This window comes from Dermochelys coriacea, chromosome 6 (assembly GCF_009764565.3).
Source record: "Dermochelys coriacea isolate rDerCor1 chromosome 6, rDerCor1.pri.v4, whole genome shotgun sequence".
Lineage (NCBI taxonomy): Eukaryota > Metazoa > Chordata > Testudines > Dermochelyidae > Dermochelys > Dermochelys coriacea.
Window position 1 is genome coordinate 111,582,922 of NC_050073.1, and position 25,343 is coordinate 111,608,264.

General features: G+C 41.0%; 1 protein-coding gene across 7 annotated transcripts in view; it reads right to left on the reverse strand.

The window, feature by feature from the left end:
- AKT1 (AKT serine/threonine kinase 1) overlaps positions 1-24,279 on the reverse strand; it is a 106,653-nt gene extending 82,374 nt beyond the window's left edge. Inside the window, exons 1-2 of one of the 7 annotated variants that reach the window (XM_038404870.1) lie at positions 24,123-24,279; positions 17,420-17,584 (exon numbers count right to left, since the gene is read on the reverse strand). In XM_038404870.1, the coding sequence (XP_038260798.1) occupies positions 17,420-17,465 (46 nt within the window). In that variant the 5' untranslated portion in view covers positions 17,466-17,584; positions 24,123-24,279. Of the gene's footprint in view, positions 1-12,884; positions 12,904-17,419; positions 17,585-23,349; positions 23,619-23,777; positions 24,086-24,122 lie in introns of those variants that run through there. The other 6 variants (XM_038404867.2, XM_038404868.2, XM_043517749.1 and 3 more) reach the window with 6 other exon arrangements.
- Positions 24,280-25,343: the final 1,064 nt, after the last annotated feature.

A 25,343-nucleotide genomic window follows, 5' to 3' on the forward strand; every position in this document is an offset into this window, starting at 1 on the left:
CACCTTACCTCTCTTTTCCAGGTATTTTGTTTTAAAAATAAATAAATCAATCAATAGAAACGCCACACCAATCCAGCTTACAAACTGATGAAGCTCCATACACAGATCCTGGCTTTAGATTTCAGGGTAGCGATGGAAGTCTCAGACCCAACACCAGGTTCCTCCATAAGCAGTGGATAGCACAAGATAGCCCATTTCCCTCGCCACATCTCAGCCTCATCCCTGTGTGGTCACCTTTCAGAAAAAGAACATGGATCAACCTCTAATGTCTGTCCTGTCCTCAGCTACTTCACTGAGAGCCATCAAGAGCACAAGGTGTGATAGCTGGTAACATTACACTGAAGCCTCAGAACTGCCATCAAATGGCAGAAACTTTTAGTCACTATTATCCTGCAACAGTTTCAAAACTAGTGACCTAGACATAACAAGGGTCCATTATCCAGTTACTAACTACCTAAGCTAGCCTGTCTCTCCTTTGGAGGTGGGTCCTCTACAATCATCACCATCAGGGAAAGGGAGATGTGTCTGTCATTCCAATACCACTGGGTCTTGTTGACAAGTGTTAGCACTTTCCACTATGCCCAAGCACTGGGCAGGACAGAAATGCTTGGATCAGATCTGTCTCAGGCACAGGGCATGAGATGTCAACCAGTGAGCCAAGCACAGCAGCAGATCAGCCTCTGCCTCTACTTTGTTATTTTGGGCTCCAGTTTATCCACAGAGACTGGAGGGACAGGTTCACTGACCAAGGGCCAACTCTCCTGCACTAGAACAGGTAATCTAGTGACCCTAACCTTTAAACCTCACTGACACAGCATGAATTGAGACCATGTCTTGGATACAGCATTGATGCAGTGGACGGCAGCAGCCACAGGCACGCTGTTGTGGCTCCTTTATCTTCAGCCACCCAGTTGTGATGGATGTTAGGGTAGCAGGGGGCCTTCCCTAACTCAGCCACTGGCACAAGGTAGCAGACTGCGTACATGCAGATCACGCAGAGCAAAGCTCAGTCCACCACACTGCCTCCTGACCACACCTCACCCCTGCAACTCCCCCTCTCCCTCCCCTTACGCTAAGAGGTCACGAGAGCAGTTGGCATCAGAAACGGCTCTGTTTTCTGACAGCAGATAATTCCGCTACACAGAAATTCCCTACTGGCTATCTCTGGCCATTTTAAGACTACTTTTTGTCCTTACTGGGCTAGAGAATTGGCCCCACATATTTAAAAGCAGGAGGAAACCGTCTGTCCCAGTGACTGGACCATTACACTAAACCAAAAAGAGTAATAATGTCTCTATACTCGGTTACCCCCTGAACTTCTTCTCTTAAAACAGCCTTATTTTCTATTTATCTGAACACGCATGCATAATACTAGGAATGGAGAAACCCTGCCGACAAGAGGGGGAATGACTTTTTTCCCCCTCTTGGGGGGAAACGGAGATACCACAATTAACCGAACTTTTTCAAACTCTCGGAAAATATTCAGGTCAAATTTGGGGAGACGGGGCTGGCTGGTTTATCGAAGTCTGTTTGGCCACCCTCATTTTATTCCTCTTAGCTCCAGTCTTTGGTTGGAAGGTATAAAATGGAGCAGGTCCTCAAAGAATCAATCCTGAAGCACTTAGAGGAGAGGAAAGTGATCAGGAACAGTCAGCATGGATTCACCAAGGGAAGGTCATGCCTGACTAATCTAATCGCCTTTTATGATGAGATTACTGGTTCTGTGGATGAAGGGAAAGCAGTGGATGTATTGTTTCTTGACTTTAGCAAAGCTTTTGACACGGTCTCCCACAGCATTCTTGTCAGCAAGTTAAGGAAGTATGGGCTGGATGAATGCACTATAAGGTGGGTAGAAAGCTGGCTAGATTGTCGGGCTCAACGGGTAGTGATCAATGGCTCCATGTCTAGTTGGCAGCCGGTGTCAAGTGGAGTGCCCCAGGGGTCGGTCCTGGGGCCCGTTTTGTTCAATATCTTCATAAATGATCTGGAGGATGGTGTGGATTGCACTCTCAGCAAATTTGCGGATGATACTAAACTGGGAGGAGTGGTAGATACGCTGGAGGGGAGGGATAGGATACAGAAGGACCTAGACAAATTGGAAGATTGGGCCAAAAGAAATCTAATGAGGTTCAATAAGGATAAGTGCAGGGTCCTGCACTTAGGATGGAAGAATCCAATGCACCGCTACAGACTAGGGACCGAATGGCTCGGCAGCAGTTCTGCGGAAAAGGACCTAGGGGTGACAGTGGACGAGAAGCTGGATATGAGTCAGCAGTGTGCCCTTGTTGCCAAGAAGGCCAATGGCATTTTGGGATGTATAAGTAGGGGCATAGCGAGCAGATCGAGGCACGTGATCGTTCCCCTCTATTCGACACTGGTGAGGCCTCATCTGGAGTACTGTGTCCAGTTTTGGGCCCCACACTACAAGAAGGATGTGGATAAATTGGAAAGAGTACAGCGAAGGGCAACAAAAATGATTAGGGGTCTAGAGCACATGACTTATGAGGAGAGGCTGAGGGAGCTGGGATTGTTTAGTCTGCAGAAGAGAAGAATGAGGGGGGATTTGATAGCTGCTTTCAACTACCTGAAAGGGGGTTTCAAAGAGGATGGCTCTAGACTGTTCTCAATGGTAGCAGATGACAGAACGAGGAGTAATGGTCTCAAGTTGCAATGGGGGAGGTTTAGATTGGATATTAGGAAAAACTTTTTCACTAAGAGGGTGGTGAAACACTGGAATGCGTTACCTAGGGAGGTGGTAGAATCTCCTTCCTTAGAGGTTTTTAAGGTCAGGCTTGACAAAGCCCTGGCTAGGATGATTTAACTGGGACTTGGTCCTGCTTTGAGCAGGGGGTTGGACTAGATGACCTTCTGGGGTCCCTTCCAACCCTGATATTCTATGATTCTATGAAAAGCCAGCAGAATGATGAACACTCAATAAATATCCTGTATGTATAATGGTCAAACAAGTAGAAATGAAAATTCTGAATTCTCCCATGCTTTTATTTGAATCATGCGAGAAATTGTATGGCATAGTATATGGTCAGAGATATGTTCAGACACTGAAGTGTGAATGTATGTTTACAACCACACATCCTGTTATGTCATTCCGTTTCTAAAATGGTACAGGGAAAGAGAAGTCTCCAGCACCATCAGGTCTTGCCATTATCACACCCAGTCTAGTCAGTCACTAAACAGATCTCTCTGAAACCAAGCAGACAGTCCAACTACAGTCTAGTAGCTTTCATCTGCTGACAATGACACAAGCATTACTCTAACTTCAGGCCTGAACATGCTACCCCTAGCACCGGTAGGAGAGGAAGCATCAAGAACACTGATTGCTGCATGAACTCACCACCAATCAACTAGCCAGCCCAATGACATTTAAAATTTAAAAAAAAAAAAACTATTTAGAAAAGATGTAATAAATCTGATTTTTCTATTCTAAATAAAGCCTTCTAGATTCTAATACTTTTGGGGAGAGAGTGGTAATTTTCCCTTTGTATTTTACTCGCTTTTGATTTCCATGAATACCCAAGAGGCTTCAGAACCACGTAGGACACAAAAAACAGTAACTTTGAACATATCAGTCTCTTTAGGCCCAGAGGTACTGTTTCAGCTGACAAACTAGTTAAAGTTGCCATTTGTTTGAGAGAAGCCACTATTTCAGAGAGAAGGCCTCCTCCTCATCTAAACTGCGTCTCTGACTGACACACACACACACACACACACACACACACAATGCTAGACTCTTTTCCAAAATTACAACTGGGATACAAGAGAGAATAAAATCAGTAATCTGCAAGATATGCCTAAACTGCAAGAGCTGTTGTTGTAATAATGACTTATACGTGGCTGGCTAATGATTATTACCTACCAGTCACTTGGCAAATGTTTCATCTTTGCCCATTTTATTACCAGGATTTTATATTCTCTCTGTTGACCAAACAGCCACGGCCATTTTAGACCTTTTGCTTCTTTTGAAGTTAGGGGTAGCGTGTGTATCGGAGAGGCTAGAATATCTCCAATCGTCAGGAACAAGAAAAGAAAAATAAAAGTGTTAGTAGCAATTGCCAAAGGATGAAAAAAAACAATATGACAGGTCCCTAATGCAGCAGAAACAGCATTTTCTAAACTGAAAAAGTACTTAACAGGTCTGCACCAGGAGAATATTCAAAATCAGACCTGCTTGCTCCAATTACAAGAATAAGTTTTTCCTGCTTTCTCTCCTCTAAATGCGCAGAGCCCAGAATGGCTACAGAGAGGACAAGCTGGATCCCATTCCATCCATGCTTCAATGACAGAAATGTTTACTTTGGTCCAAATGGAAGGCCAATAATTCTTTTATTAACCCTGCCAGGCTTTCAGAGATCAAACGGAGTTTGCAAGACTGATGGTTAGGCAAAAAGACAACTTCTTTCTACCTGTAAACTGAAAAACGCTGATCTGGAAATGATTGACACAAAAAAGCATGGAACCCAGAGAACCTTTTAAAACACACAATCTGGACTGGAACCTTACTTCATGTTGCACAGTCAAAGCTTTTGTTTGAGGCAGGAAAATATGTCTCCTAAACATTCTGTCACCAGGACAGTCTAGCTTGGACTCAAATTCTGCTCCCAGTTACTCCGTGAAGCCCTGATGAAATCAGTTGGATTGCACCGGTTGTAACCAAGAGCAAAAGATGGCCCTCCATCCTTCAGGAACGCCCACCACCTCAGTATGCATTTACCTGGATCCTTCCAGCCCTGTGACTTCCACAGAAAATGCACATTCTTCCTCAGCCTGCTGTAACACATTATTCTGCCTATTCTAAATATAAAACTCCCAACAACATGAAGAACAACATGAGGAACCAACATCATAATTAAGAGGAAGATGGTGTCGCTAAGGAATACCGAACATCTCCTCACAACAACTTAGGCTTTACTCAGGAGCTGAACTTCAGGGAAACAAAATAGTTTTTAGGGTCCCAGAAATAAAGCATAAAAAGACAGAAAGAAAGAAAAATATCTTAATTAAAAGCCATTCGTCTAGAGACGTTCAACATAGCTGCTCAGATTTAGTTTGCCAACTCAGAGTATGTCTATACTGCAATAAAAGTCACCCCTCACAGACGCAGCTGGCCAGGGTCAGCTGACTCAGGCTCACAGGGCTAGGGCTGCAGGGCTAAAAACTGCAGTGTAGACATTCAGGCTCAGGCTGGAGCCCGGGCTCTGAGACCCACCCTCTTCATGGAATTTCAGAGCCCAAATGTCTACATGTCCATTTTCAGCTCTGCAGCTCAAGCCCCATGAGACAGAGTCACTTGACCTGGGCTCTGACACACAGCAGACCTGAAAACAATGACAGAATTCCAGCGAACAAATCTGCAGGACAAGATCAACCGTGCGTTTATATTCAGCCAGCAATATAATGTGAATGGATAGTTTTGTTTTTGAAATGAATGTGTGCATTGTCCTCTAAAAGATGCCATTCTCGCCTTATGTTTTTAATACTGGAAATCTATAATTGTGGAAGGAAGTGTTCCAGGAGCCAAAATTTACAAATTCTTACCATAACTTTGGAACAGTAAATTTTTCTAGTGTCACAAAAGCCTACTCTCCAGGGGCTTTTTTCAGAACACACACACATTTGGTGTCTATTAGTGTGAAGAATACACATATGAAATGCCAGTGGATGCACAACCATATACCACATACTGCAGATTTCATTTCTTTTACAAAAAGAAAAGGAGTACTTGTGGCACCTTAGAGACTAACAAATTTATTAGAGCATAAGCTTATGCTCTAATAAATTTGTTAGTCTCTAAGGTGCCACAAGTACTCCTTTTCTTTTTGCGAATACAGACTAACACGGCTGCTACTCTGAAACCTGTGATTTCTTTTACACTTACCTTTGCCTTTTCTTGCTGCAAGGGATATCTAATGACAGTTGGGAGTTGGACCTGTTTTCTGCCTCTCTTTGCCAGTCCACATCAGTACTTTTTTTCTCCCCCAAACCCACACTTTAATACACTCTGATTTTAATTGCAAATTAAAATTGGTGACAAAACCCCAGTTCTTATGAGCAATGTCTGACAGCATACACGCAGGATTAAAGGATTCTTACATGGGAATAAACGGTCAGTTGCCACTGTTCATGGAATTATTTTAACCAGAGTAGAAATCCTTAACAGTAACCTTTTTAATATGTAAAAGGCACCTTCTAACAAACTAAACAAAAGTCCCAAAGCCATAAAACTCTCAATGTTGTTGCATTATAAAGACAAAATAAACATTTTGAGAGTCAGCACTTTTTTCTCCCATTATCTTAAGTTATAAAAAAAATCCTCTACCACATATTTTAAAAGAAAAACCAATAGAAAATCCAACTTGATCTAAATGTATATAGTTATCTTTCAGCTTTCACAACCTCTCCTAGCACTAGTGTGTTTGGAGTAATATTAGTTAGCTAAAACAAAGCCAAATGGTACATTTAAAAACAAACAAACAAAAAACTAACTTTGAAATATTGTTATGACAACAGGGGCAAGCTATGTAAGCCCTTCAGTTCTGTGGATTCTTTGTATTCATGATTATTGTCGCAAACTGAAAGGCTCATATTCCCTACTAAGCAAACATTTACAATTAAATCCATTCTGCACAACACATTTGCATTTTGAGATAGAATAGTCAGTTGTTCAGCTGCTGTGATTTAGATGGATTGGTTCATTATTGCTGCAGTTCGTTTTCAGCTACACTGTATAACAAAGGGGTGCCAATGTAGTCTGGAATGGCTTTAAACCCTAAGTATTCTTCCATGATGATGTAATTTAACTATTTCCCCCATCTCTCTCTCTCTCTCTCATTTAAAAAAAAAAAAAATCAAGGTATCAGGATTTTACAGGCTAAACTTAACTGAAAACAATTGTGCTCAGTAGGGTAAGTTCATGCAAGTCAATGGGAAGGTTATTACTGGGGAATAACTGACAACTTCCCAAATATGAAAACTGTATTAGTTTCCTACTTCTCACTTAGAGGAAGTTATTAATTATATTATGGGAGGGAGGAGGGAACAACACACCTGTATCATGCAGGCAATTTAAACTATATCAAGAGAGCACAAGGAAACAACAATTTTTAGTTTAAAAAAATTAGAACCATCTCATGGGATAAACCACCAAAATCTCACTTGCAAAGAGCTTTTCAGGTTAAGAAACAAACCATTTTCCCACTCCCTTAACCCCTGACAGGTGAGGGACAAAGCCAACAAACTGAAATAAGTTAGTTCCCCAATTGAGGCCCCCTTTTAAAAAATACAACGTTCTCTAAGTAGTCCCGATCTCAAATCTAAGCATGTTTCATCAATGACAGTGAGAAGTCATAATAGGGGTGCAGTCCACCAATATAAATATGGTCCTCAGCAACATATAATGGCAAAGCACTACAGCAAAACCAAGAAAATGCTATACATCGCTTGCTATTACAACTCACTGAGGGCTTATCTATTTGGGAACACAGGAAAATAAATCCAAATTATCTAAAGGTGTGAATTTAAAGTGGATTAGTTAAACTGGATTAAACCTAGGTGGAAGTTGTTCTTCAAAATTCAAGTGCCCTTAATTCACTTCTGAATTAGGCCTTAATTTGGTTTATCTTAATTCCCTTCCAAAGTGAATTGAACTAAACCAAATTAAGGCCACTTTAATTCAGAATAAATGGGTCCATGGTGAGATTTAACATTGTTTAATTAATTCACTTTAAAAATTAATTTGGATTAAATTTTCCTGTATAGACAAGCCTTAAGTATAGCATACCCTCTCTCATGTCCAGAAAATAAAACTAACTCTAAAATTACTTCCCCTCCCCAGAGCAAGCAACACTGTCACATGCTAATTAGTACCATTAGGCTCAGGCCTTGCGCCCAAAACTTTGAAATTAGGGGCCTGGTCTATGCACCAACCTGCACTGAAATAACAAAAGGTGAAAATGCAAACTGATCTAGTTTCGAGTATTTTGGCACAAGTATTTTTATTCTAAATTAACAGTGTCCACACGTAGACTTGCATGAAAATAACTAACCCAGTTTAGTTAAATCAGTGAAGATTTGAATGTAGATCAGGCCTGGGATTAAGAAGTAAACATCTTCATCTGAGAATCACTCACTTTACTTGTGTTTCACCAGAATTTAATTTTTGCTTAAAGCTGATTTTTTAAAAATTGTATTGTAACTGTGATCTGGAAAGTAACATTTGAATTTAGATAATTAATACAAATAATTCTATTAGAATAGCGCCTAGAGATCTCAACCAAGACCTACATGTATGAACACTGAGAATGAAGCAGTCTCTGCCCTGAAGAACTTACAGTCTAAAACTCAACATACAAAGGAAGAAGCAGTATCCCCATTATAGATATGGGGAAAACTGTGGCATAGGGAGATTAAGGTCTGACCCACACATAGTGTTTACAGTGATGTAAACATTTTGGTTAGGGGTACGATTTTCACCAAAATTGTTATAGAACAGCTCCTAGTGTGAACATTTATACTGGTATAAAAATGCTTTATACCAAAATAGCTTATTCTCCTAAATTTTGGGGAATCAACTACACCAAAATAAGCACCTTTACACTGTTATAATTGTGCTCATATGACCAGAGTGGTACGATTTTAACTGGTGTAACCTGTGTTTAGACAAGGCCTAAATGGCTTTACCATGGTCACACAGGAAGTCTGTGGCAGAACCAGGAATTGGCCTCAGATATCCCGAGTCCCAGTCCAGTGCTTTAACCACAACATGATCCACTACATATGATTAAATAATAAGCAGTGCCTAATTTTGCAGGCTTTCTTGTTAAGTTATCTGGTCAATTTTAGTTTGAAGCTTACAGTAATGAACAGTGTAAACTCAGTTTGCAAATGATTTGTTTGTGTTAAAAATTGTTATATGCAAAGCAATACCATTTACTCATATCAACAGGGGCTTAATTTTCATTTTGTTGGCTGTTTTACTGGATAATCTGAGGAAGATAAAAATCAGTTATGACAGAGTTCCTTACTGATTCTGTGTGAACTAGAACTATTATTTGAAAACAGTAATACACTAATTTATTAAAGGAGGTTGAACCTTAGGTTTTTTTAGGCATTTTTTAATTAAATATCTAGATGTAATTTATCAGATAAAAAGGTAGTTTGGACAGAATACCCAGAATAGAAAACTATATAGCCCTATTAAATTTCTTACAATATATGCTAAAGTTATTCTTTTACACTACTAGATTTTTAGAAATGTAATTATGTTTGCCTCCAGACTCCTTCATGGGAATGATCCCAGTTAATGGAGAGACCAACAATATTGCTAAACGTAAGCATTAAAAAATTATGAATCATTCTCCCTAAACTATGAGACTTAAAAACTAATACAATGTCAGTTCTTTTTTTCTTTGCCTTTTTGTTTTCAAGCCTTTGCAGTACACTTAAGTCATGTTCTCAAGCTTTCATTTACAACCATGAGAGTTACAAACTTTCATTTAAAAAAAAAAAGTAAGCTGAAATTCTCATGTAATCACTTGACAATTCCTAGAGCTGGGACTTAAAAATACCAAATATCACAAGACTTGTGATGAAATCATGGAAGTTGGCAACACTGTAAGCAGCCATGACTCCCATAACACCAACTTTCTGCTGGAACAATGGTACCATACACCTCAAGAGGGAGAGTCTTTTTGTACTTCTGAGCTACAGCTTTTCCAGCAATTGTGGAACTCCTCCCAAGACAGATCATATTGCCCACCAAGCTCAAGACCATCAGAAGAAAGGCAAACCCCACTTCCCTGGCTTATGTGTCCCTCTATGATCCCCACCAAAATAACATATTTTAAAAAAACAAACAGCATCCTACACAATGAAAAGGAAGAGCGATCTCCTTGTGTTCACTTTATTAAACTTTCAAGCCACCTCAGACACTGCACACTTATGGTTTTGGTAAAAGAACTTAGATCCTGGACCTACAATGCACTCCCTCCACCCCTCCTGAGCCCTATTGATTTCCCAGATTCTGCCCACACACAGACCACTGCATGATCAGGGCCTTAGATGGGTACTTCAAAATACTCCCTCCAAACTCACCCAAAAATTAAAAAGAGTGGATAATTTTAGCCTCCTCCCCACAACCCTCAATTTATAACTTCTGGGTACCTCTGCTATAATCAGAGATGTTCAAGTCTTTGTTGAATAAACTGATGATTCTAACAATTCTTTTTGGACCAATTGTCTTTTTTCATTATTGGCTCAGTTTAGTGATAGGAGCATAATCCATGAATTCTATAACTTTTTCCAACTAAAAACATTCTAAAAATAAGTTTTTGTTATTCCACCCCCACCCCCACCCCATTTAGTTGCAAAGTATAATTCCCACAAATACAGATTATATCACACCTAATATGGTACTATTGTTTATCCATTCTTTTTCTTCCCCTTTCCTTGTATGGTTTCCTGGTTTTTGTTCCTTTTTTAAAAACACACATTGCACCTGTAGTATGATGCATGCAATATCACTGGGGTGAGGAGAAGGGGAATCTATTTTTAAATATATTTTTAAAATTAATTAAATCTTATTAAAAATTCTCTTAATAAATATTTCCAATGTTTAGCCTGCATCACAAAAGAAAAACATGGCTTAGAGATATATTTCCCAACAGGCCACAGAGTTATTACTGGAAGATGATTAAAAAAAAAGTCTATCTGAATGAAAGTTTAGCATACTAAGTAGTAAAGTTTGTTTCTTGAACGAAGCTATGTCCCTCAACTGCCCTAGTCATCTTCAAAGACTTTTCCATAAAGAGAACTTTGCGGATTAAACAAATAATATCGCATGGCAGCTACATTCTGTCACAGATGTATGCTTCTTTTCTCTACATTCTCTGTATCCTGCTTTCACACCACCCCAACTCAGTACTCTATTTCTTGCTAAGCCCAGACTTGATGATCTTGCATTACAGATAAGTGGGAAAACACATAGGTCATTTATTTACTCATTCTCCCAATTTATTTTTTTCTTTCAAATATGTCTATGTACCAAGGACTCATGAAAATGAAAAAAATAAATGATACAAGTTAGAATTAGAAATACTGTGAGCAGGGACTGTGCAACCTGCCCTACAAAGCATTACCAGCTCACTTTAAGCCTGGCTTGAAAGACTCCAATCCCTCATTGCTGAAACACAAGCAAGGTGGTCTCTTAGTGACATGATCTGATACTTATTAAGGATAAGACTGAAACTTAATTCATTTAGTTTCTGACAGACAGTAAGCAAAATGTGAAAGTACGTTTCCAGAGGTGTAGTGACAGGGCATTAATCTAATGAACTGCATAGTAACACAAGATATCAAATGTGCCAGCATCTGATCTCTTCTTTGTATCATTTGATCGGAAAGTCTATATAGTATCATGCTTACACACGGGTTCCATGGCAAGTCATTTATAAACATAGTGAAAAGTATCTGGCCCAGTGTAATTCTTGCATATGGGGGGGGGATTTTCATTTTTTCAAAATTCAAAGCAGAAGCAATCACTTATTTTTAATTAAAAATTTGTTCCCAAGAAACTAAAAGTTTTGACCAAAATAAAAACTTTTCATAACAAAATCTGTTTTGCTCAGAAAGATATTTGCCATTGGAAAAAAGTTTCACTGGAACACTTTTGACTAGCTCTACTCCCATGGTAGCCTGTTCATGCCCTTTCTTCCTCCAAGCAATCTTTAATCTCCCTTCAGTCAGCTTTTTGACTGTTCAGTGCTGATGCCACCTATGTTGTACGGGCTAACCTATGCATTTGTGTCCTTTGCCATCCAAAACATACCATCTCCAGTGCTTTGCACTCATTCCTGCTTCTTACAATCTCTCCACAAATAATTCCATCAGTTGAGATTTACTTTTTAAAATAGTCTAGTGACTAGCCATTATCATCTCATATTTCTCCAGATGTTTTGTGATCTCATGCTTTCTTAATGTCTCTAGCATCTTGCCTACCACCAACGTCAGATTTATTGGTCTACAATTTCCTGGTTCCTCCCGACTCCCAGAGCAGGACAAGAAAGAGACAGAAACTGAGAGCTACAGCACAGAACTATTGCCCCTTGTGTTGAAAAAATGACCAACGTGCAAAACCAAAGACTAACATTGTTTACCAAAGGTTCTTTTTAACCCTAAACCTCAATAGCAACAGATTTCCCTATAAGCTATAAACCTTCAGCTATATATTTTGTTATTCTCTTTAAAACAAAGGAAACAGCAACTCCTTTCCCTTCATTATGAATCCCTCCCTCCCCCCCACCCCACTTCGTTTCTTGTTCAAACCCTAGCTTATTCCTTTCCTTTCCTCATCACCCTGCTTTCTCCTCTGAAGTATCTTTATACTTTGCAGCTCGCATCTCCTGATGTGTATTAAGATATTTTGAATCAGGTGCCACAGCCTCTCCTTTGAAATACCATGAAAGTCCGCAGATCCTTAAGCTAATCTGAACCTTGAAGGTTCTGGTTGCACATGTCAGTGGGAAAAACCCAAAATCACATTGCAGGAAGAGACAAAACCCTGCCCAAAAATTGAAGGGCCAAGTAAGGGGCAAGATGATAACAGAAGAGAAAAGCAGTAAGAGTTGAAGGGGAGCAGTAACACTGTGTCCCAGGGATTGCCAAAAAAGCCAATTGGTGGAAACATGATCATGTGACCCTGGTTCAATTGATACTAATAGGTGAACAATTAAAAATATTGACTGGCTCTCAGGGTAACAATGCTAAAATATTTTAGGCTATGTTACACTCCCTCAGCAGAATGGAGTGTGCATCAATCCAGTGGTTTAATTATGCATATCCTGCAGTCATCTTGTGCTGTGATTACAACAGACCTCACAAAATAATCAGGTTGGCAACAGGTCAACGCCTGGCTTGGAGATCTCTGATGAACACCAGTTATTCAACAGGAAGTAATGGTCCCTCCATGTCGGAGCAGAATCAACTCTCCAGTGTGTCAGTGGAAGGCATCCTGATACTGGAAGCACTATCTTACAAATGAGACAAGGAGCCATTTGTCATTAAAAATCTCGTAATATCTGCCTGTTGGTCAGCCAGATACATAATTGGGTAATTACAGTCTACATGCCTAAAATCCTTCTGTCGTTTCTGCTGGATAAGGTATTCTACACTTGTTGGCTTTACTGCTGCATGGTGCTTTTGTTCACTGTTTAAAAATACCACCACCACATTTGGTACCTATTGGTGGACAAAGTCCTTGTGTAAATTTGTAACTGCTTTGGGATTCCCATGAGGATTCTTATCTCCTTATTTAGCCCAGACAAAATTCTCATCTGTATACACTATATACAAAAGAGACAATCCCTTCCCCAAAGAGTTTACAACCTAAATAAGAGAGACAGAGGATAAGACACACTAGGAAAGGCAGATTTAGAGATGGAGAGTTGATATTGGGAGGACCCACTAGTGTGAACAGATGAATGAAAATGGGAAAAGGAAATCATTAGGACCTTGAGACTGGTATTTACTTCAGCCTAGAAGAAATTCCACATAAAAGGGCACCCATCCAAATCTCTGGGTGCCACTGACATACGTATAGAATCACAATTACATAGAGTTCCAACATCTAAAACCATTCAGAGCAGATGATTTTCTCCTCCCTCCCACATATCATTTAATCATTGGTCACGGGACTTATACCACTTAACTGACCCATTATGCCTTCCCACAAGACAAATCCTAGCCTCCAATGTCTCGTCCCTCTACCAATGTAACATCGTGTACTGTATGTGCATGCACATACACACCCCTAAACATGACAAAGTCTAAGTTTCTCCATTCCAAGTTTTCCACATGTGCATGAAGAAATACTGCAAAGAGAGGTCAGGGTTTCTAACTATTGTTTTCATATGCATAGCTGATGAGCAAGCACTTGTTCCATCCTGATTAGGGTTACAGAGCTATGTGTTGCCAATTAAAAAAAAAATGAGTTCATTCATGAATTCTTATACATCTGATTGGCTGAAGCTAGAAGTGTCATGGAGATAGATGCCACTGGCCCCTCCACAAAAAATATCTGAACTACTGGAAATGACACTTCCCAGCAGTCCCATGAGTCAGTCACTTAAAGGAACTATCAGACATGCACAGAAATAAATGTTGAATTTCATTTCTCCATTTATATTTTTGACTTTGAAACAAAAAAAAGACAAGAAAGCTACCCAAGAAATGGTCATGCTATTTCTATTTCTACCAGGCCAAAAACACCTGCTCTAGATAATAATGGCATATAGAGCACCTGCCATCCAGAAGGGCTCCAAAGCCCTTTGCAAGCTGATTTACACATACACAAATCACTGCAACCACTGAAACGCAGCCCCACTGGGGTGAAATGTAACAACTGTTTAACTGCACACAGCTATGCTGTTCTACTGTTCAGGACAGGAACTAAAAGATACCTTATCCAACTGAAACTGAGGAGGGAATTTAAGGTAGGCAGAACATAATTACCCAAACTGGCATTTGGCCAGTTGGGGTTAACACTGATTACACCTGTGAAAAGAACCATGGGATCTTTAAAGACCGCAAGCAGTCAGGATCTCTGTTTTACTTGTTACCCAAAAGACAAACTGTATATGTTTACTATATCTGTAATCTTCCCTTTGTAGTCCCTCCCTACAGTAATTACTGTTTATGTCTTCTTTCACAAGCTCACAGTACCAAGCATCAGTTTTGGAAACATCCTCTGGTTGGAGCATTTAGTCTTGCAGAACTAGCAAATTAATCCGGTCTTTTTCAAGTGCAGATCTATAACAAGCATTGTAGCTGTGAAGTCACTTAAAAAGAAACAAAAAAACCCACACTCATGGACCAGCCTCTCTCCCTCCATGCAAGTGAATCAATTTTCAAGACCGATCTCATCACTGCTGCCAATGAAACTCAGAATATAGTAAAAAGAACAGGAGTACTTGTGGCATCTTAGAGACTAACAAATTTATTTGTGCATAAGCTTTCGTGAGCTACAGCAACCTGTCAGAATATAGTGGAGCTTAGCACATGTGGTATCCTGGCAAGCAAAGAAGGGTATACTGCATCGCTTTCTGAAATCTCCCATCAGCAGGTTAGTGAAGTAACATTACCAGTTGTGTTTTACTACTGAAGTGGAAAGAAATAGGTGCCAGAGTATTCATCAGGAAGGGGAGAGGAAGAGGGGAAAAGCTGTGGAGGAACCACAATAAATAAATGGGGTTTACTTGGATGCAAAACACCAAGATGAATATGCAAACTCCGAGCACAAAATTGGAATCTCAGATACACAGCATGCACTACTATTTACCAGACCAAAAAGAAAAGAAAAAAAAAAGTTACCATACACATATTCAGCAGGTGGTCTTGTCACATTAAATTACAGATTATAATCTCTGATGCCTGGAGGGCAATAAAGTGTCCCTAAAGGCATTTAGAAATCAATTCAAGAATCTACAACTAAAATACCCCCCAGCTATATTGCAAAGTAAGAAGAACCAGTACTTGTGTTCAGCTTATCTTTTTATTGTAGGAAGCATAGAAATTTCAATTTTCAATATGAGGGTCACTGTCAGCTTGAAATCTAGTCAGACTGTTAAAAAAAAAAAAAGGAAATAAAAATAGTTTTGGATACTACATCTGCCCTTGAATCCCCCTTGAACAATGTCTGTGGATTTATAACCATGCTTTCTTATTTAAAAAATTTTTCTCTCTCTCTCTCCCACCATTCTTGTGAGAAAGAACCACACAAACAGAGGAAGGCTGACTACAATAAAACTGCATAGACGAAGTGCTGCCACACACAAAATACACATTTCCCTCCAACCTCTTTCAGTTATAGTCATGTTAGCTGTAACTAGGTAAAAAAATATATTCAGGCAGAAATGTGATTTAAGTCCATAGTGTCCCTTTAACTGAAAGAGTTTCTAGGATCTTAAAATGGAAAATAAAATGTAAGCAATTTTTTCCCTTGCCTTGTTTTACCCAATCAAAATGTCTCTCTCAAACATATTTATTGCAAAAGGTAGTTTAGATTCTTCAGAACTATCCAGTGACATGAATTAAGATGTTATACATTTCTCTAAGCTCTAGAGAGGGGACATTTACATGCATAAATGCTGTCTGAAACAAAACTGAATAAAAAATTATAGTGCTTTCATATGGCCATGTCAAATTCTCCTGACCAATCATCAGACGAGAATGGAAAACTAAAGGCTATAACAGATTATAGAAAAAGTAATTGCCCTTTTATTTTAACAACATGGATTTTATCAATTTTATTCTTGCAGAAGAATCTTTAACCTTTATCAAGGTTATGATAAGGAATGCCATCTTCTTCCCCCAAAAACTATTCTGTACCTTTGCACCTTCATGTTACATTACATTGCTGTTGCAAACTGTCCAGAAAAATCCTGAGTCTGCAGAAGCAGCAAGCTGGAGGATACAAAATCTGGAAGATACAAAATCTGTTGTTGTCTACAACAAAATGATGAGATTATGAAAAGCACCTAATGATGTTCTCTCCTTTCTAGGAAGCAATAGTATAGTACAAAGAAACTGGTAAGCCAAATACCTGATAACATAACAACACTGTTCCTAAGGAAAAAAGGATACAGTAAAATTTCACTTACTCTTAGCAAGACTTTGAGGGAATGGGGGAATGTCTAGTAATGCAACAGGATAGAGGGACATGCAATTACTGTGTCAGTTATATTTCAGCTCTCTGCCCCACCTCTCATACAGAAGGACTTTATTAAAGTTTTATTTTACTAGTGTTAAAACAGATGTACATGGAGTGTGCAAAATTAATGCTACTGCTCATGTCTTGGGTACAAAGAGGGATAGGGGTTTTTTTTGTTTTTTTTTTAAATCAACTAAAGAGTGCATTCACTAGCAAATCTACATGGGATCACAGGATAGCGAATAATCATTGTATCCTTTGCTGTCCACGTGCAGATTCACATTGAGAATTATATTTTCTGGTGATACATTCTCACAGATATGTTATCTGTAGCTATTCTATCTCCATTTAAAATGATACCATAGAGACAAAATAAATTCTCCCACCTTTGCAATAGTCCAACTTTCAAGTCTCTATTTTAAGGAGCCTCTTTTTTTCTATTAGCATAATTTTCAAACCAAATAGTGAAGATATTGAGTTTTCTGAGAAAAACATAATACACACATTTCACAGTGTCTTGCATGCCTCGTAGAAAGTCATACATCCTTCCTATGTATATGTAGCATTAGGAAGGGTCAGGTTTTAAGAGAGAAAAATAAGGAAGAGCTATTTAAAGGTAAATTTTAAAGGTGAGACCAAGCCAATTTGTTGGTTGACCCAAATGGACAGTGTTCCTTTAAATGGAAAGGAAAAGACACTTACCTCGCTTGTGAAGCCATCCTTCCTTCACTATCGCTACTTCATTCATAATGGCAGGAATGTCTCTTGAAAAAAGAGTTTATGCCAAAAGATCACCCCACTGTTATTTCTGGATTCCAGCAGAAGGGGCCACGAAAAGGGCTTCTTTCCTCTCTCTTTCAGCTATTTCTAGAAATATTAAAAAAACAAACAAACAACATTTTGCAGCATTTCACATATATGCAGTAAGGAACACAACAGAAGGTAGCTTATATTGCTATTTTGATTACAAAGTCCAAATGAGGGATTTGTTCTTCAGAAGTATTTTTATTTGGGGGAAGAATGGGGTTGCCAAAGTGAATGTCTGAGGAAGTTCTACCTAGTCACTCAACAGATAGAACAGCAATGTCAGTACAAAACCCTACATTAGACACGGACTGCAAGACTTAATCCAGGTCTCTTCCGTCTCCCCACCAATAAAAAGTACTCCCCAGCAGTAATTTTATCCAGTCTAGTTTTAATATCCCTCAGCACGGAAGCTTCCCCACTTCCTTTGGGAGACTTCTACAGCCTAATGCATCTCAATGTCAGGAAGGTTTTCCTAATATGCCACTTCAGTTTTCCCTGTTAAACTCATCCCATTACTCCCATTGACCTCTCTAAGCAATTCAAATCCCCTCTTAAATGAGCATATGGTATCTTGGGTAAAATCATTTAACTTTCTCTTGTCATAAATCAGCCCCTACATCCCTTTGCTCTTATTGCTTGAGGCCTCTGCTTATGCCGCCCCAAACTGAGTTCCTTGGTCTTCCTGGCTATTATAGTTCTCTGTTTGCTCTTCACTGTCACCAGGAGGTCTGTTTTCCAAGTTTTGCTCCCTCACTGAAAATCCTTCTTTCCAGAACTATAACCTTGTATTATCTTCCAAACTGAATCTGATTTTGTTCCTTATTTTCTGTCCACATTATAAAAAGAAACCTGGAGAAATTTGGCAATTTCTCAGTCCTCAGAGGTATCTGCAACTTTACCTAGTTCAGTATAACAGGGGAGTATCATTAAAATGTAATTTATGCCAAATTCCAGATAATGGTAAAGATATTAAAACAACACCCTCTCACCCTCCACCCCCCGCAACTAGACACACGTCGCTCTGCTACTCAACTCAGTTCACTGGCATTTATCCCTGCCTCACTCCTCTTCTGAAGGGACCACATCTTTATGCCTATTCAGTCCATGACATCTCTACTTGAATTGGCAACAAATATACCAGTCATGATGGGGATAGCAGTCCATTAGGAACTGGACTAAGGTCAACTAATTTCATGTTATCCACTCAGGCGATCACTGAATATAACAACTTCTGGTCATTATGAACCTGGACTACGACTGAACATCTGATAGAGATGGGAGGTTCTATATTTCATTGCCAGTACTCTGAGCCAGCCAGAGCTTCTGTCTAATGAAGTTAAAACTGACATATATCAATCACTGTAAATATAAACTGTGCAACTTTCAGTGAGATGAGTTGTGAGAGAAAGGAGGCCAGGTCCCTGTTTGTATTTCTGTGAACTTTCACTAGTTATCAGAGTTCTAAATCTTTAGAAGTTACACCCTGTTTTTCTCAAAATAAATAAATAATTCACTGTTTTTCCAAGTTAGTAATCTGCATTTCTCACTTCTTATAATTATCAACTCTAAGAAACAAGCCTAAGATTTGCCTAGGGGAGGGAAAATACAAAAATCTGATACTGGAACATAGACATGTAGGAATTTCTTGACATCATAGACAAGTACAGAAGAAGTATATGTTACAAAATGGAGACGAGTTTCACCAAAAAGGTATCTTAGAACAAGCACCTTTTGACATGCAGTTAAGATAAGACTGGACAAACATGATGGACTGTTATTCCCACACACCTACTGACAGTTACACCTAGGCATCAATGGGAGAACAGACCTCATTTAAAGCCTTCTCTCAAATACGGAGCTATCTGCAAAGTGTTGAATAAAAACCCTTTGATTATCACAGCTAAAGTCTGAAAATGGAATTGCTGTGTGAAAGTTAACACACATTACTTATTAGTATAACACTATGCCACAACAGGTTAGGGTACTGTACATCATACCCACGCACTGAATTTAAAACAATGGAAATAAGCAGTCAACCTCTTTTCCACAGTCACTTGGTGAAAGAGAAAGTTAAAAGCAAATAACTAATTAGTAGGAAGGCTAATCCCCTGATTAGAAGAAATAAAAAACAATGACAAAAAGATTTCTGGAGTTTCAGGCTGGGTTACGTTACATCCATCTGGAATCACAAACCTATATACTTGCATAGCACCACCCTATTTATTATGGGCTTGATTGTCAATTAGCAGCATCTTATTCCGCTACCCCTGAAATACCCCAGAAGGGAGATCATGATTCGGGAGTCATTCTGCCTCCTGTTCCAGGAAGGGAGTGGCAGCATGAGCCAAGTACAACATACCCTCTCCAACATGCTGGTGTAACTGTACACTGCCAGGCACATCCTTGCTCCCTCCCAGCCTCTTTGGGGAGAGGGAGAGATAACATAGTGGCTCTGTGCACTGAAGTGGCAGTATGGCACAAAGAATTAAGAGGCCCCTAATACCCTTTATACCAGCGTGCAGAAGAGGCCAGAGTCAGGCCTTATACGCTGGTGTGTGTGTGTTAGTGAGAGCAAACTCATTTAAAATATCTTCAATTCATAACATGGGAAGGTGGGATGTCTTAGTGCAGTTGGGCATAAAGCTGTATCTAGCATAACCTCACTATACCTGGTGCAATTTTAATTGCACATCCAAATTATATCCAGTGCAATTCGAGAGAGAGAGAGAGAGAGAGAGGTTTATTTTTAAAGACACAAAATGGTAGCACAAAGATCTCACACAGGAAGAGGAAGTCAGCTCTCCTAGGGGGATCTATGCATTAGTGAATATGGACAAATGGAAGGTTTGCCTTTTGCACAAGCTGAAAAAATGGATGATCATAAGGCTTATTAAGTAATTTTAGGAATGGTTCCCAGTGAATAGACGTCATTTGAGGTGACTATGGGCTGCTTTTAGAGCCTGTATCTGCATGTGACTGAGTGACAGCAGGAGCTGCAGATGAACAATTCTTCCTTTCTCTCTCTTTTTTTTTTTTAAAAAGATTTGTTTCTATGACACCTTATTCAGTATCAAAAGACCACCTGTACTCATCATTCAGACAGATTAAAATAAATAATTAAGTATATAAATACTACCTTGTGTCTCACTGCTGATTATTCTACAAATGTAGGCAACAGTTGATAAGTATGTGCATAAAATTAAGTTGTGAAAATTCAGTACGCTATTAATTTTAGAAAGATACATCACCTCCTTATGTACTAGCATAATGAAAGATGTCTTAAGGGACCACCCAAACTAATCTTCGAATAGAAGGTAGAGCAGAACTATACTCAATATATTTGGAGCAGCCTCTTAAGACAGGAAGTTGCTTAATCAGGATGCTCTCTTTTACTGTCTTTCAAATGTGCCCCTTCCCTGTTATAGGAGCCCCCTACAAAATTAAGAAATATACCTGTTCTGCTCTTACAGAGAGCGCTCTCCTGCTCAGGAAGAGATTTTATTTTGTCTTCATTTCCTGCACAATCTGTGGAGCCAGGCCATGCTCAGGGGGAACATGCTGGGATCTTGGTAACAGAGTTGAGGGAAATACCACCACTCTGCAGTCACAACTGCAGAAGCAACAGACTCCGTAGGCGGTGCCCTATCCTCAGTGAAAGCATTTGAAAGGTAAAGTATTAGGCTTTCATTTTAACAACATCCATTGTTCCCTTTAGCTGGAGAAAGTTTTAGAAGGAAAAAAACCCACCGCTTGTTTGGCAGTTTCTTGGGTGGTCTCAAAGATGGTAATAACTGTCCTTTGGGTAAAAGAGAAGAAATTTGTCCAGTTGAGCTGGAGCTGTTGTTGCTGGTGCTGCTGTTAAAGCCTGAAACTGTTTTTCGTTCTTTTATTCATCTTAATTAAAAGGTTAAAAGGATTTTTAATGGTGTGTTTGCTATGGTGCTAAGCAGGCTGAGGTCTCTGTATCTCAAACCCTGGACCTCACTTAATACTGTTTAATGTTGGACACTGACTAGGTTGTGTTAACACCTTTGCCCATCTAAATAAATACAACAGGTCGATCCACGCAGTAACAGATCTTCCAGCCTCATTCGTTTATCTCTACCTTGACTTGTATGTTAGAGCCCCACAAATTCCATTATCATTTCAATGAGAAGAACCATTAATTCCACTGTGTTCACAGGCTCTATACCAATTGCAGGTGTCAGGAGCTAGAAGCCGACTCACAGCCATCAAATCTTAATGACTAATTTTCAAGAAAGCAGAAAATGAACAACCATCTTTATATCTCAACTTAATTTTGAAAATCCTGTTGTGGGCCACCAATTGTGTGTTATTACTGATGTTCTCCATTAGTCTAGAAGACATTCCACTTAAGACGCCACCATGTCAAAACAGGTATTTTGTCATCATTACACATGGAGCTTATGATAAGGCTTAGAAAAGCTTTTCCAGATATTGAAACTACAGTATAAGCACAAGCTGTGAGCAAAAGAAAACTGTAACACACATCCCATTTTCTGTGACTCCATAAACTTAATCTAGACTTCCAAACTGCAGTTTGCAATGCTTACATTTCTCATGTCTTTAATGGTCTAAGAACCAACAGATGGGGTGATACATCTGTTTGAGGTGGGGGGGGCTACACAAGTTTAGCTCTCCTATCTCTGGTTCTGGTTGTAGTGTGGACAAACTCTAAGCAGGGTAAAACTGACTGGGGCTGCAGAAGGGAGACAACTTCTCCTGAACCCTACATTTTTATTTTGCCCTTCAAGTGAGAAACAAGCCAGTTTATAAAATTCTTGTATAAGTTTTAAATTATATGAGCATATAGAGTCAGGAGACTGTACAATGGAATCAGAGGGAACACATTTGTAAACAAATGGTTTGCCCCAACCTTTGTAAAGATAAAACAAGTCACAGATTCATTTAATTTGCAACTAAACTACTTCTATCAAATATTATTAACTTGCAAGTGAATGCTAGAGCTCTAGATACCAGGTAATAAATTGGGACACTTCTTTTAATTAGTGACTGCATACTTTCAAGAATTTGTGTAAAATATTTGCAAACAATGAAAGCCCACATATTCAGAAAGTAAAAGGTAGTAGCAAAGTCTTTACATCCATAAATACTACTGTGTCATGGTAAATATCCTGGCTGTCACTATGAAATTAACAGCTACATAAAATCTAGTAGCCACACAAACATATTTTTCACTTGTAAACAAATATTATAGTATATTTAATCCAGCAACTCCCCTTAAAAACCGCATTTTAAAACGTATGTTCATGTCATGCTGTAAAGACAAACAAATCAACTCACGTACTTGCTTCTTGTACATTGGGAAAGGGAAGTAAATACAGTTAACACTTCACCTAAGCAAAACATGTGAAAAGGCTGTAACCACATGAGGACTAATGCCACCATATCAAAACTTCTAATGCATCTTCACACTGGTTATGATAAACAAGTCCAAAATACACCGGTCACGTTAAGGAAACACCCACATACACACGGAGTGTTTTTCAATGAAGTTGAAGGGAAGGGAAGTGAAGGTGCCAGAAGTCTCCAAGGCACAATTCAGTCATTACAGAAGCTGGAAGGGGTCGGGGGGGAACCACCTCGAGTATACTGATTACAGTTCTACCCTACATTGAGTCATAACTTCTGGGGAGACTTAGAAACCCAGCACCAGCAGTCAACAGCCTGAAAAGCAGGGCAATAGCCGCCGACACACATAAAGGCTTGTGAAAAGCGAAGGGCTCCGCTTGCCGAGGAATCCACCAAGCAAGGCTCGCAGAACGATCCAACCTAGCTCCTACCCGTGCGCTGGAGGATGGGGGAGGCTCAAGGAAGGAGATCCCAGGCTGGACCCACCCCAGAGCCGGCTCCGCCGGTGAGAGACCCCGGACGCGTCACTCACCGACGCTCGCCTGGACCGATTCCCAGCCAGCCTGCACCTTCCTGTTAGCGAAGCCCCCCCCAGCCCCAGGCAGAGCGAAGAAAGGGAGTAGGTGGGAGCGGGGCCAGCCCCAAGCCGCTTCTCCGCCTCCCTGCAAGGCTAACCCCGCCGGGGCGCCGCACGCTGCAGCGCGCTACCCCCCGCCCAGCCGGGCCAATGTGTGCGCGCGCGGGGGCGGGGGGGAGACGCACACAGCAGCCCCCCCCCCCCCGCCGCCGCCGGCCCCGGCGGAGCAGGCCTCGGCGCTTCCTCCCGCCGCCCCGCGCGCCCGGGGAGCGGGGCACTTACACGCCGGCCGCGGAGCAGCCCCGGGAGAGGGGCGGCGATGGGGGCTTGGCCGCGGGCGGGTTCTCCTCCGGCGCGAGGGGCCTAAGCGGGCTAGCGCAGCCTGCGGCTCACCGCGCCCGGCCGCTCCTCCGCCCCCTCTCGCGGGGAGTCAGCCCATGGAGCGCGCCGGCCGGCCGGACCCCCCGCCCGGCGCGGGGCTGGCCTGGCTGGGGCCGCTCCGGGAGCAGAAGGGGGCGGCCGGGCCCCGAGCCGCTTGCCGCTGCCCCAGCCCCGCTTCAGGCAGGGCTGCTGCAGCCGCTCCCGGCTCCGCCAGCCTGCGCCCGCCGCTCGCTCGCGCACACGAACCCGGCCTGGGGGAGCCGCTGTCTGGCCTCGGCGATGCCTGCGGGGTCCTACCGCCCGCGGAATCCGCTCGTCCCCTCTGCAGAGCCGGCCCAGCCTCGCCCGCCGGGCGGGGGGGTTTCTGCAGCTCCAGAAGCGCTTGTCCCGGCCCCACACCCACTTACACGCGCTCTGCGGGTCGACAAGAAAAGGTGTGTGTTCTGCATGCTGCGGGAGGAATGGGGAACTCTGCTGGCTTCCCGCCCGCAGATTTCCTTACCCTGGTAACTAGGGCTGCTTTCCACTCACGCTGGTGTTTACTAAAAAGAGAGCTCAGCTCACACACGCACATGGATGGGACCAGAGTCCAGGCTTATTAGCTCGAGTCACAGCTCGGACCTTCCCTCCGCCCCCCTCTCCCCCCCACAACTCCAAGACAAACACACAGTGACAAAAAGAAAAGGAGGACTTGTGGCCCTGTTAAAGGAGAGACTACAACAGGTCATACTGAAAGGTGAACTGTCAGGCTGGAAGCAGGTTACTAGTGGAGTTCCTCGAGGATCGGTTTTGGGACCAATCTTATTTAATCTTTTTATTACTGACCTTGGCGCAAAAAGCAGGAATGTGCTAATAAAGTTTGCAAAAAAAAAAAAAGGAGTACTTGTGGCACCTTAGAGACTAACATGAATGCATCCGATGAAGTGAGCTGTAGCTCACAAAAGCTTATGCTCAAATAAATTTGTTAGTCTCTAAGGTGCCACAAGTACTCCTTTTCTTTTTGAGAATACAGACTAACATGGCTGCTACTCTGAAACCTAATAAAGTTTGCAGATTACACAAAGCTGGGAGCTATTGCCAATATGGAGAAGGACCAGGATATCATACAGGAAGATCTGGATGGCCTTGTAAATTGGAGTAATAGTAATAGGATGAAATTTAATAGTGAAAAGTGCAAGGTCGTGCATTTAGCGATTAATAACAAGAATTTCTGTTATAAACTGGGGACACATCACATGGAAGTAACAGAGGAGGAGAAAGACCTTGGAGTATTGGTTGATCACAAGATGACTATGAGCCACCAATGTGATATGGCCGTGAAAAAAGCTAATGCGGTCTTGGGATGCATCAGGCGAGGTATTTCCCATAGAGATAAAGAGGTGTTAGTACCGTTATACAAGGCACTGGTGAGACCTCATCTGGAATATTGTGTGCAGTTCTGGTCTCCCATGTTTAAGAAGAATGAAT